Source organism: Hylobates moloch, unplaced genomic scaffold, assembly GCF_009828535.3.
Source record: "Hylobates moloch isolate HMO894 unplaced genomic scaffold, HMol_V3 SCAFFOLD_12, whole genome shotgun sequence".
NCBI classification, from domain to species: Eukaryota; Metazoa; Chordata; class Mammalia; order Primates; family Hylobatidae; genus Hylobates; species Hylobates moloch.
Genome location: NW_026652287.1, coordinates 24,205,911 through 24,218,945, shown reverse-complemented (window position 1 = coordinate 24,218,945; position 13,035 = coordinate 24,205,911). Strand labels below are relative to the sequence as shown.

The following is a 13,035-nucleotide window of genomic DNA, read 5'->3' as shown; positions in this document are numbered from 1 at the left end:
AGTGAGCTGAGATCACACCATTGCACTCCAGCCTGGGCAACAGAGCGAGACTCCATCTCAAAAAAAAAAGTAACATAATTCTGTTGCAGAGATTTTGGCAGACAGACAAAAGAAGGAAGAAAATAAGCCTTGAATCCTCCCTGTCTAACCCATTGCTGTTAGCAGGTGGTGAGTTTTCTTTCTTTCACAGAGGGCTTTCTGTCAGGATCTCCGGGATGACACAGACTGCCTCTTCTCTTCCCCAGTGCCTGGCCACAGCAGGGGCTCCATGAACCAGAGAAGAATGCCAGAATGGGTGGATATTATAAAGGGGCTTGGCTTGGTTGACCTTTCAGATTCTTCTGGACTCTGAAAAACTCAGTATTCTTTGATTCACAGCAAAAGCCTGGCATCGACCTGGGGTTCAGTCCCAATATGCCAGGCCCTTGACAGTCTCAGAAGTGACTGAGACATGGCCCCAGCCCCAGTGGAACTTGGTTTAGGCAGTCATGGGTGTCCCTAAACGTTCCAAGCTTTGGCAAATGAAGCAGGGGCTCCTTTTTAAAAAAGGTCTTTATAAAAAATCAAGTCAACATGAACTTGGAATACTAAATTAATATAACTGAGGTTTTCCCTCAAATCCTATGCTTTTAAGCTAATGATTCTACAGTCCTAGAACCTTTTTTTTTTTTTAATTAAGAGACAGGTTTTACTTTGTTGACTAGACTGGAGTACAGTGGTGCCATCAAAGCTCACTGCAGCCTCCAACTCCTGGGCTCAAGCGATCCTCCTGCCTGAGCCTCTCCTTTAGAGTAGCTACAACTATAGACACGTGCCCCCACACCCGGCCAATTTTTAAAGTTTTGTGGAGATGGGGGTGTTGCTTTCTTGCCCAGGCTGGTCTTGAACTCCTGGCTTCAAGCAATCCTCCCACCTCAGCCTCCCAAAGTGGGGGACTGCAGACATGAGCCATTGTGCCCAGCCTGCAACTAACACTTATGGTTATCAATATTCCCTCCCTTAGTTAACTGTCTCAGGTGTCATAATAGCCTTTCTTATATGTATCAAAACTCATACTGAACAACAAGTTCTCGGTTGCAAAAGGAGATTTATTGTTTGCACCTGTCTGTAAGTACTTGTCCACAAGTTAAACAAACGCACACATAAGTCCATAGGGGCTCCTTTTCATGGCATATCTCACTTACTCCCTCACTCTCTCAGCATCTGTTGAGCATCTACTGCCCTCTAAGCATTGCACACATGCATGAGGGACTATTTTCCTTGGGGAGAAGATGGTGGGGTGGAAATTGCATGAATTTGGAGTCAGGCACTCCCAGCCTCTGCCACTTCCTGGCTGTGTGTCCCTGACCCACATTACCTAACCTCTCTGAGCATCCACCGCTTCCTTTATAAAACAGAATCATATCTGCTATGAGGATTAACTTGGTAATACATGTGAAACCCTTGCAACTAGGAGATGCTCAATATATCCTCCAATTCCAACAATAACAACCACCATTTATTTATTAGGTAGTGTGCCAGGCAGAAGGGGATTTGCATGCATTATCAGTGAATTCTCCAATGGCCCCATGAAGTAGGTGGCATTGTCAGTTTGTTTTGATCCAATTTCAAGAACCAGAGGGAGGTCTACCACCACCACCACCACCACAATGTACCATTTGTGGGATAATTTGTCTTTTTTAAATCTTTTATTTTTATTTGTTTTTGAGACAGGGTCTTGCTCTATTGCCTAGGCTGGAGTGCAGTGGTTCGATCTCGGCTCACTGCAACCTCTGCCTTCCAGCCTCAGGAGATCCTTCACCTCAGCCACTCAAGTAGCTGGGACCACTGGCACACCACCATGACTGGCTAATTTTTGTATTATTGGTAGAGATGGGGGTTCACCATGTTACCCAGGCTGGTCTTGAACTCCTGGGCTTAAGCAATCTGCCTGCCTCAGCCTCTCAAGGTGTTGGGATAACAGGCGTGATCCACCGTGCCCAAATTTGTCTTTTAGAGTCGGATGCTGGAACATCCTCTCCTAGGCTGGGAGGTTGCTAATGTAAATGCCAACACTTTATTTGCTGAAGTGGTTTACAAAAAAACGGAATTTCAGGCTGAAATTGGACTCTTAACAAGGTACTTCAGGATGCACAATTTCCATTTAAAGGCAAAATATGGTGAATATGATCTACGGAGAGAAACACACCTTGTGTCACCCCAATAGCCTTTGGAGCAAGAAGTGGGTCCAATTTCCCAGGGGCTGGGGGCTTCATCTCTAACTCATCTGCTTTCTTGCTGAAACCATAAGGGAGATCAAGATGCATCTTCATCTGGCTTCTTTCTACTTCTGGGGTGGGAGAGACAGTTCTGGAAAGGGTTTCAGATGATAAGGGAGCAGTTCCTCTCTGGCTTCATCAATTTTTAGATGTACCTGTAGGCAAATTACTTCCACTCTGTGGGCCCGTTTTTTCATAAACTGAGAATAATGCCAACAAGGCAGTAAATAGAAGGATCCCAAGGTAGTCCAAAGAGTTGAAGAAAGTTGGAAGGAAAAGGACTCTCTTCTACCTCTTTTTTTTTTTTTTTTTTTTGAGACGGAGTCTCACTCTGTCACCCAGGCTGGAGTGCAGTGGTGCAATCTTGGCTCACAGCAACCTCCACCTCCCGGGTTCAAGCGATTCTCCTGCCTCAGCCTCCCGAGTAGCTGGGATTACAGGCGCCTGCCATCATGTCCGGCTAATTTTTGTATTTTTAGTTGAGACGGCGTTTCACCATGTGAGCCAGGCTGGTCTTGAGCTTCTGACCTCAAGTGATCCACCCGCCTCGGCCTCCCAAAGTGCTGGGATTACAGGCGTGAGCCACCATGCCCAACCCTCTCATCTCTTTTGAGATACGCATCACAGACCACAATGCCCAGTTTGGAGGATTCCAGGGGATTCTTCATGTAAAGCACATAGAAGGTATGTGATAAACATAACCTGGTTTTAGGAGGCAAGGATGCGTGGGTGGGTGGTGTTTCCTGGGTAGGGCTCACTTTGTGCACTATCAGTGGAGCTCTCCTTTAGAAAGGGCTTCTTTACCGTAAAGTGAATCCCCCTAAGTTCCAAGTCATCCTCCATGCTGCCTTTGGAGCCTCTCCCGAACATCTTGCCAAGAGGGGGCTCCCCAGGCATAAACACAAACAAGCATGCGGATCCTGCCCAGCAAAACCACCTCCACTGTAGGTGTGATCTGGGATCGCGCCCAACCGCGAGACAGTTACTCTGAGGAGGAAATCAGGGCAAAAGCAGCCAATTACAGGAATATCGTCCTAGGGCCCTGAACAAATAAGTATCGGATGAGTTTTATGAACACACATTGTTAGGGTGGTGTGGGTGTTGTCTCCAAAAAGCATGTGTGCAATGTGATTGTAACTAGCAAAGCGTGAGCCTACTCAGTTGCATCACATTCTTATTTTGATGGTTTCTAAACTTGGCCATCAGAATTCCCAGGGAATCTCAGAAACATACAGATTGCTGGGGCCCATCCCACTCCATTCATGGCTGGAACCCAAAGAGAATTTGTTAGCTATCTTCAACCTTGCCAGAGAACAGTGTCTTGAACCATGACCCTCAGTGATTTGTTTTTAAAGCATTTTACAGAGAGGGCTGCATTATAGCTTGATAACACTATTAGAAGCATCCCGTGGCTTGGCGCAGTGGCTCATGCCTATAATTCCAGCATTTTGGGAGGCCAAGGTGGGTGGATTACCTGAGGTTGGGAGTTTGAGAACAGCCTGACCAACATGGAGAAACCCCATTTCTATTAAAAATACAAAATTAGCCAGGCGTGGTGGCACATGCCTGTAGTCCCAGCTACTCTCAGGAGGCTGAGGCAGGAGAATCACTTGAACCCAGGAGGCGGAGGTTGCGGTGAGCTGAGATCACGCCATTGCACTCCAGTCTGGGTAACAAGAGCTAAACTCCGTCTGAAAAGAAATTAAAAAAAAAAAAAGCATCCCACTAAACTTTTAATATTCAATAATCAATTCTTAACCAAAATTTGACACTCCATATAGATTTACCTAGAAGGGGCTGGGCACAGCGGCTCATGCCTATAATCTCAACACTTTGGGAGGCTGAGGCATGAGGATCATCAGAAACCAGGAGTTCAAGACTAGCCTGGGCAACATAGTGAGACCCCATCTTTTAAATAAATAAATAAATAAATTTAGCTGGGTGCAGCAGTGTGTGGCTCTGGTCCCAGATACTTGGGAGGCTGAGGCAGGATTGCTGGAGCCCAGGAGATCAACGCTTCAGTGAGCCATGACTGCCATTGCACTCCAGCCTGTCTCAGAAAAAGAAAGACTTACCTAGCAGGACTAAATGTGCTAATCAGTGTGTGAGTAATCTGGTCTGCTTGACGATTATAATTCTTTTGGTAAAGTAATAAACTTGCATTCTGGTTTATTCATCAGTCTTTTGAGTCCAGTTGAGAGACAGAGCAAGTCCAGATGAACTGAACAAAATACTTCCTGGCTCTGCAGGCACTGGAATTTAGGGGTCATGCCCAGGTACTTGCGGCCGTCAGTGCTCACCAAATACATGTGCCCCACACATTTCCCAATCTCCCTGGCTGTTGCATTGGGACCCCGTGACTGGGCCTTGCCCACTGGAAAGCTTAGTAGAAATGATGTATCACATCCAGACAGAGGAGACTGAGTGAATGTGACTCCTCCCTGACTACACAGAAGAAAGCAAAGAACTCTAAGGTGGCAGAATTTTAAGATGCAAGTTGAGGTGGCTCACGCCTGTAATCCCAGCACTTTGGGAGGCCAAGGTGGGAGGATCACTTGAAGACAGGAGTTAAAGACCAGCCTGGGCAGCAAAGTGAGACTTCATCTCTATAATAAATTTTAAAAATTAACGGGGCAAGGTGGTGCATGCCTGTAGACCCAGCTACTGGGGAGGCTGAGGTGGGAGGATTGCTTGAGGCAGGAGGATCGCTTTAGCCTAGGAAGTCGAGGTTGCAGTGAGCTATGATGGCACCACTGAACTCCAGCCTGAGCAAGAAAGCCAGACCCAGTCTCAAAAAAAAAAAAAAAAAAAAAAAAAAAAAAATGGAAGCAGCTCTGCTTCCTAATTGTCCAAGGGAGGAGAGCCATCAAAAGCTGCCTGGTGTGCAGTGGACTGGGACATGAGCATGTATCTTGGAAATCAGCAGTACTTAGCTTCCAGAGTCCTCCCTCTCCCAGTGGGCTGGTGGGAGCGCACACCTCTGGCTTTACGTTTCCTATTTGTACGGGAAGAGAACCCACCCAAAGTCCAAACCCTTTCCTGGTGGGTAACTTTTTTTTTTTGGGTACACAAAGGACCACCCACAAGTGGGCCTGCTCTTGCTTACTGACAAAATTAGAAAGAAAACAGGCTAGTTCCGGGAGGAGCTAACATTTCTTCCCGTGATCCTTTCTTTGGTGTAACTTGTCTAGGTTTTCTAGCAAAGAACTTAGTACATAATAGATGCTCAATAAAGACTGGCCATGTCAATGATGATGATGATGACGATGTATCAGACTGTTTTGGCAAGGGTTGAATTTTTTTTTATTTTTTTTTTATTTTATTTATTTATTTTTTTTGGGACAGAGTCTCGCTGTTGCCCAGGCTGGAGTGCAGTGGCGCGATCTCGGCTCACTGCAGGCTCCGCCCCCCGGGGTTCACGCCATTCTCCTGTCTCAGCCTCCTGAGCAGCTGGGACTACAGGCGTCCGCCACCTCGCCCGGCTAATTTTTTTTTGTATTTTTAGTAGAGACAGGGTTTCACTGTGTTAGCCAGGATGGTCTCGATCTCCTGACCTCGTGATCCGCCCGCCTCGGCCTCCCAAAGTGCTGGGATTACAGGCGTGAGCCACCGCGCCCGGCCTGCAAGGGTTGAATTTTATATAAACTCAGTCATCAGGAATTTATAAAGAAAAAGTTTATTTTCATCACAAGAAGCACACACACTATATACAATACACACCAACAGAAGTAAAAAAAAAAAGTGCATTCTGCATCTTCTACTGCAAATTCACAGTACAAAAGATACTGCCTTTAAATATATTATTTAAAAAAACAAGAAAAAAATATATAATAAAAAAATCATCGATATCGTAACGCAATTCACGGGAACCCACTGGCAGCTTCTGGAAAACCAAACAACTCATGGTGTGGAGCTCCTGATTGGGGGAGGGACAGGGATTGGTCTGTACCTACATTTTGTTGCAAAAGAGCTCAGGACACTAACAGAGAGGAAAACTAGGGTGGCCTAGGTGGTAATACAATCTCTATGAAAGAAGAGTATGATTGTATGACTGGGGAATGGGCAGGTGCTGGACTCTGGTGCAGAGGCCGCTTGGCCTGCGCCATTCCACGGCTGGCTAGCAGACCAAGCTACGTTCTTTCATTGCCTCCTATGGGACACAGCATGGGCCAATGCCTGCCTGGCCTGCAGGAACTACCAGTGTTGTTTCTAGCAAGGCTCCTTGGAACAGATGTGAACACACAATGTAAAACTGCATAGCAGAATAAACACATATGGAGTAGGACAAGCTCACATCCCAATACCGACCACTACTAACAAGATCAAGTATTCAATCACAACAGATGAGAGTTTAACAGTTTTGCATAAATACATAGTATTTGTAAACTATTATTAAGGCACTCAATTGTAAAACAATAATTACAGTGTAGGAAAAGAGGGAGGAAGCAGCTATCTTCTCATGCAGCAAGGCCGACAGGAAGGACAGTGGAGGACTGGTGATCTGCTTATCGGGACTCCTGTCTGAGACAGTGACTAAAGCCAGGGCCCCAGCACCTACGGCCAAACAAGAAGACGGCAGTCTCTCCAGAACCACCCAGGGCGGCACTGGTCACAGTTTCATTCCAGATCGTTAAGGTGATTTGCTCTGTGGCTCAGGTGACACTGTGTCTGGATGCACATGATCACTTGACTCGGTTTCTATACTCAAATATATAGATGCAGAGTGAACTCAAACACATAGGCATTCCATTGCAGAGCAGATAATAACAAAACAAGTGGCTGGGGACAGGGGTCATTCAACAACCTTCATTTGGCCTGCAATGTCTGCAGGAATCTGGGTAGTGGGACCAAGACAAGTGAGCCTGCTCCGTGCTAGCCAGGTGTCACCAAGTTTCTGATTTACCCAGCTCTCCTGCCAGAGGTGAAGGGGGTCCCCTCGCTGAGTTGTGTGTTCAGAGGAGCCCTGCTAGGTGGCCAGCCAATGAGAAGAGTTTTGGGCAAAATGTATTCTGGCACCAACAATTTCCCACCAATGGAAGGCAACTCCCTCTCCAGATGCCTCAGGTGAGGTGACTTAATAGGATCTTGACTAAATTATGTAGCATTTGTTCCCACTAGGGAGAAAAGGTCCCCAGGAGAGTGGTGGGGAAATTTATCAACCTTCTAGAATGGACTGCCCTGAGATAACAGTGCATTAGTCCAGGGCCGTGCTGAGGGTCTGTTCTGTTCAACCTCAGCTCCATACTGCTGCATCCTCTGGACTTCTCCAGGGGGAAAGGGCTTTATATTACTGGAATGCTCTTTAGCTGAAGAGGACAGGGTGGAGCAGAATGGGCTCGGACAGTACAGCTGTCTGTGTGCACCTGGTGAGCAATCTGTATGCTTAAGCCATAGGGTGCCAAGGAGAAGGGCTTGCCACCCAGCAGAGAGCTATTCAACAGCCCAGAGTTTGGCTGGGGTCCCTGCACGGAAAGCAAGGAAGCAGGGAATGGAAAGAGAAATAAACTCTGCTCTTAGGAAATACGTGCAACAAGGGACCTTGCTAGAAGACTCGAAGTAGCCATAAGACAAAGAAATGGAAATCGGCATTGTCAATTACCATCCGAGAGCAGCCTGGTTCTCCTCTTCCCGTGACCACTATCCCCCTTATACTTAACAAGACTTAAAGAGAAGACCTTCCTGTATCAATGCAAGGTGAAGATGTAGACAAGTTCGGTCTAACTTTTGGCATGCCACATGAATAAATGTGAGGCAGAAGGTAAGATTCAGCTGTTTGCAGAGTATCAAGCTGATTTAGAAAATGTTCCTTTTGTCCCAATTCAACAAATGCATTCAGTGAAAATGATAGTCATAAAAAACCAGTGACTTGCACAGCACAGACCCCTGCCTCCACCGCCTGCCTCTTTCCTGTGCCACTTAGGTTTGGAATTTTCCCCATCAGCTAAGGTTGCATACAAAGCAAGGGCCAAGCTATGGCATATGTTACAGTGCAAACTTTCTTTTCAGAGACAGTATGAATTTGTCTTTGCCCAGGTGTCCCGATGCCTGACGGAATGCTCATGTTGTTCATATAGCATTTTATTTTTTTGAGACAGAGTTTCACTCCCAGTTTCACTGCACCCAGGCTGGAGTGCAGTGGTGCGATCTCGGCTCATTGCAACCTCCGCCACCCAGGTTCAAGCGATTCTCCTGCCTCAGCCTCCTTAGTAGCTAGGATTACAGGCACACGCTACCACACCCAGCTAAGTTTTTGTATTTTTAGTAGAGATGGGGTTTCACCATGTTGGCCAGGCTGGTCTAGAACTCCTGACCTCAGATGATCCACCTGCCTCGGCTTCACAAAGTGCTGGGATTACAGGCGTGAGCCACCGCACCCAGCCCCATCATATAGCATTTTAAATAGCCATGTGCCATCTGCTTACATGCAATTGATCTGGGTTTCCAAAAAAAAAAAAAAAAATCTTATCCTTTTTTCCAGGCCAGAGTATTAAGCATGAAGTCAAGAATGCTTCACTTTGCTCTGATGACGGGACCAGCGCTCTTGTCTGGATGTTGATATGCTAGTTGTGCTTCCGAAAATGAATGGGTAAGTTTGCCAGAAGCCAAAGACCAACTTGTATTCTCCAGATTCCACACCCCACCTCCCAACTCTTTAGATAAGAAAAATTATGGCTTTCAAAATTAAAGTTTTCAAAAATATATCATTCTCATACATAGATGTGGTTAAAAAAACAACGAAAGCCTGTCATCACTAAATTTAAAAGATTATTTTGACACAAAAATTGATCTACCACATGAAATTTGATTTGGCAAAACATATTGAACTTGATATTTTTTGAGGCTATGCTTTTGTTGGCTGAGAGAAGAGGGGGAACAACCCACAGGGTTTCAGGAATAAGTGGATAATCACCTTTTAAGGTGATTTTAATTGACACTAGTGGGAAAACAGCTTCCTATAATGTATGTATTTTTAAAAATCACTCCAAGGAAACAAAGTCCTGGAGGGAGGATTTTTGCAAAAACTCTGCCCACTAGGTAAAATATGAACTAGCCTTGTTCCTGCAGACCCCGCCTGGGGTGCTTTCTAGAATAGCTTTGGGGAGCACGGTTCTGACCAATGTAAGATGATGGCTTACTCACCCACTTTCAGAATTCAGCTGGCCCTTGAAGGCTTTCTGGTTTCACTGAGTTAATCTGGAAGACCCAGCTGACGGCAAGATGCAATTGTGGAAGAGCTTCAACTGTGTTCACCTGCCTTCCCCCACGTACGCAACCTACTCCATCCTGCACAGGTGAGGCTAGTGCGGGGCTGGCAAAGCTTGTGGTTGGGAGGAAGGAAGGGTCTGGCCTTAGGTGTCAGAGAGGCAGAGGGCTTCAAATTTACCCAGTTTCTTCCTACAGGGCCATGGGCAGCCCTGTCTGGCAAATCAAACCAGGAGTCAGCAACTTTTTCTATAAAGGGCCTGACAGTAAGTATCTCAGGCTTTGTGGGCCACGTGAATTCTGTCACATATTATTTCTTTTTTTTTTTTACAACTCCTTAAAAACGTAAAAGCCATTGCTTGAGCCAGGGAGGTTGATGCTGCAGAGTCAAGACTGCACTACTGTACTCCAGCCTGGGTGGACAGAGCCAGGCTCTGTCTCAAAGGAAAAAGGAAAAACCATTCCTAGCTCACGGGGCCACATGCCATAGTTTGCTGACCCCTGAATTCAACCTTTCTGCTTTTCTACAAGCTGCCTCTCTCTCAAAATGTTTTGACATCTAGCTTGCTGACACCTTTGATTCAAGCCTGGCGCAGCGGGACTGGCTGAGCTCACCTGAGTCTTAAAGGGGCCGCCCACAGAGCCAGGCAGCGACTACAGATCCCTCTTATACTCCATCACTGCTGTTGGGAAGAGCTGGAGGGAAACAGGAAGCAGTAATCTCACTGCAGGAAGGGGCAACTGTAGACATCTGGGAAGCGTCCCGACAGTCCTGTTCCTTTCAGGGAAGCTGCTGAAATCTCCTTTCCCTTCCCTGGATGGGCCCTAGTGGAGCTAAGCAATCTGGGCTCTCAGCAGGACGATGTGTCTCAGAACCACCACCTGAGCCAGACACTTAAGCAATTTCAAACCTAAACACAACCATGTGTTTCAGAGCAGACGCTCAACAATGCGGGTGGGCCCTTCCCCTTGAGATTTAAACTTCAGCATTAGCAACAACTGAGAACAACCCATACATTCTCCCCACCGGACCCCTGTGCTGGTCAAACACGTAACAACACAACCAGGACAGAGCGCCTGCACCATGAATTGGGCACAGAGTCAGCTCAACAACAGCGTGGGACTACTCATCTGATGACTTTACCCAGCAGTGCTTGGGGCTGTCGGGTTAAAAGTCTTGACGTGTCTGGGGTCCCAATCAAAACACAAAACGAAAAATTCTTTTTTTTGGAAAAACGCTTTCAGACAGAGCATTATTCCCTGGAACGAGCCTTGGTCATTCTTGTGTTTTAAAAATAAAAAGCACAGCGAGAACAGAGGTAGGACTTAATGTTGCCATCCGAGTTTTCTGCGAGGCCCAGAATGAGCTAGAGCGTGTGCCGCGGTGAGGCTGCCACCACCAGGACTCTTCTGCAGGATGTGAAGGGAACAGTCTGGATGTGTGCACCTATGTGTGCACATTCTTCCTAAAACACGGTTTTTCTTGAAGACACGGTGGGAGCGGAGTTTTGTGTCTCCTGGCCAGCGGCTCCTGGTTCTCCCAGGCCACACGACTGATAGCTCCCCTTCTTGTGCTGCATGTTGTTTAGTTTCTTCTCCTCCTCTCTATAGCAAGAGTAGGGGAAAAGTTAGGATGACTTCAATCGTTTAAGGGAAATCAAGATGTAAGGGGTCGATACAAATCCACAGTGAAAGTGAGGGAGGGATCATATGAAAATATCCGCCCAGCCTGACACAGCAAAAGACGGGTCAGCTTTTGCTCATCCACAAAGGGCTCTTTAAGTTTTCTGGGGCGGGTTTCCCTGATGGTTTGGAGGTTGCAGCTGGGTCCCTCGGGGTTGCCTGGGGCTCATGCAAGAAGGAAGATTCGCTCAATGTGGTGTCCTGGGAGTCAGCGACGGTGGACGGGTCAGCCTCACTGGACAGGTCTTCCGTTGAGAAGTTGAGACTTCCGAGCTTGGCAAGAGAGTGTGAGCGCTTCAGTGGGGAAGAGACGGTGAGGCCCGCCAGCCGGAGCCGGGTCTCAATCTCCTGCGTCCGCTGCTTCACCAGCCCGGGCTTCCCACGGACGCTGTGGATGCTATCGCTGCTGGAGCTCCGGGTCAGGTTGGAGCTCATGGAAGAGGAGGTGGGGGTGTAGCAGATGGTCTTCAGAAAGTCTTTTGAGAAACTACTGGTGTGGTCCAGGCGGTAGAGGAAAGGAGGGGGGCTCTTCAGTGAGCCTCCTTCCAATGAAGCTGGGGAGGCCTCTGACTTCTCATTACTCCCAGCCTGGCCAGGCATAACCAGGGGGCCCAGCTCGTGGAGCGCGGCTAGATCCTGGCTCTCCTCAGGGATGCTGGCCTCCAGCCTGCCGGCGGGGCCATCCCTGGAGGGAGGTGCTGGGTCTGCAGGTGCGCTCTTCAGCCGCTCCAGCTCTTTGGTGTGCTTGCGGACCAAGCCTGCCTTCTGCAGCTGAATGATGGACTCCTGGTGCTGCATCAAGTAGCTGTTGGTTGTCGGCTTCTCAGATTCATTACTGAACAGAAGCCTCAGGTCCTTGGCTGGCTTCATATCTTTCTTGGGTGACAATTCTTCCTTTATTACCACTTCTGTGCTGGGAGGGTTCTTATCACAGTGAGCATTCTTCAAAAGGAGGGACTTTGGCAGAACTTTTGGGGTCTCTCTGGAAGGTTCCAAAAGGCTGGCTGGTGGCTCTAGGGCAGCTCCAGCCCCAGGGCCACTGGTGTCTGGCCTCCTGGAGCCTGCTGGTGGTAGGAACAGGGGAGGTTCGGTTGGGCCAGAGGCTGGCTTCTCCGGAACACGGGACCTGCTGGCCAAGTGGGCCACAGGGGAGGACGTGATGTGGGGTAGGAAGGCTGGCTGGGTGCAGATGGCAGGAGCACTGGGGTCCTCACATCGCTCCCTGGAGGCCTCAGGAGCCCTGCTGGCTGTAGGGTACATGCAGTCGGCACAGGATTTATAGGAAGGCTTCACTTTGTTAAGGATCCCAAATATAGCATCATGCTGCAAGGAAGGGGACAAGAGCATGGTGAAAAGGTGCAGTCATGAGCCAAAGACCAAAAACGTGAGGGTGGGCAGGGAAAGGGGTGCGAGGCGGGATTGGGGTGCGAGGCGGGACTGGGGGCCGGGCCTGTAGGGGAGGCTCTCATTTCACTTAGTACTGAGAGAGACCTCCCGGAGCCCACTTGATCGTGAATAACCACCGTGCCTGGCCTGAGGTGGATTTTACACCCCAACAGAAAACAAGTTTACATTGTATCCTAAGGAAACCCCCTGCCTTTTGGTCAGTGAGGATGTAAGTGAACGTGATACACGCCTCTATGTCCCCACCCTTCACTTCCTTACAGGCCAGCTGACAGGTACCCAGTGGTCCTGGGAATGGACTAGAAAGCTGTGTGAAGAGTCCCAGGGGAGAGAGGGACAAGTTCAAAGTCTCCGTGGAGGGAAGGCTGCCCAGAGGAACTGACACTTCAGCTGAGGCTTCTGGGACAAGCAGGTGTTGACCAGCCAGAGAGAGCAGCATGCAGGTCCAGAAGCAAAGCGGGAGGAAGGAGGAGGGCACCCCCCCACC

The 13,035-nt window shown here is 48.1% G+C and overlaps 1 protein-coding gene and 1 non-coding gene across 4 annotated transcripts in view; both read right to left on the bottom strand.

Moving 5' to 3' along the window:
- Nucleotides 1–1,023: 1,023 nt before the first annotated feature.
- On the bottom strand, nt 1,024–1,151 carry LOC116479792 (small nucleolar RNA SNORA40). The gene has a single exon (XR_004251098.1). It is a non-coding gene; the product is annotated as a small nucleolar RNA SNORA40 (small nucleolar RNA).
- A 4,104-nt stretch (nt 1,152–5,255) lies between these two features.
- Nucleotides 5,256–13,035, bottom strand: part of SSH1 (slingshot protein phosphatase 1) — a 77,090-nt gene continuing 69,310 nt past the window's right edge. For all 3 annotated transcript variants that reach the window (XM_032168771.2, XM_058425429.1, XM_058425430.1), the window contains one exon: nt 5,256–12,467. In XM_032168771.2, the coding sequence (XP_032024662.1) occupies nt 11,211–12,467 (1,257 nt within the window). In that variant the 3' untranslated portion in view covers nt 5,256–11,210. The remainder of the gene's footprint in view (nt 12,468–13,035) is intronic.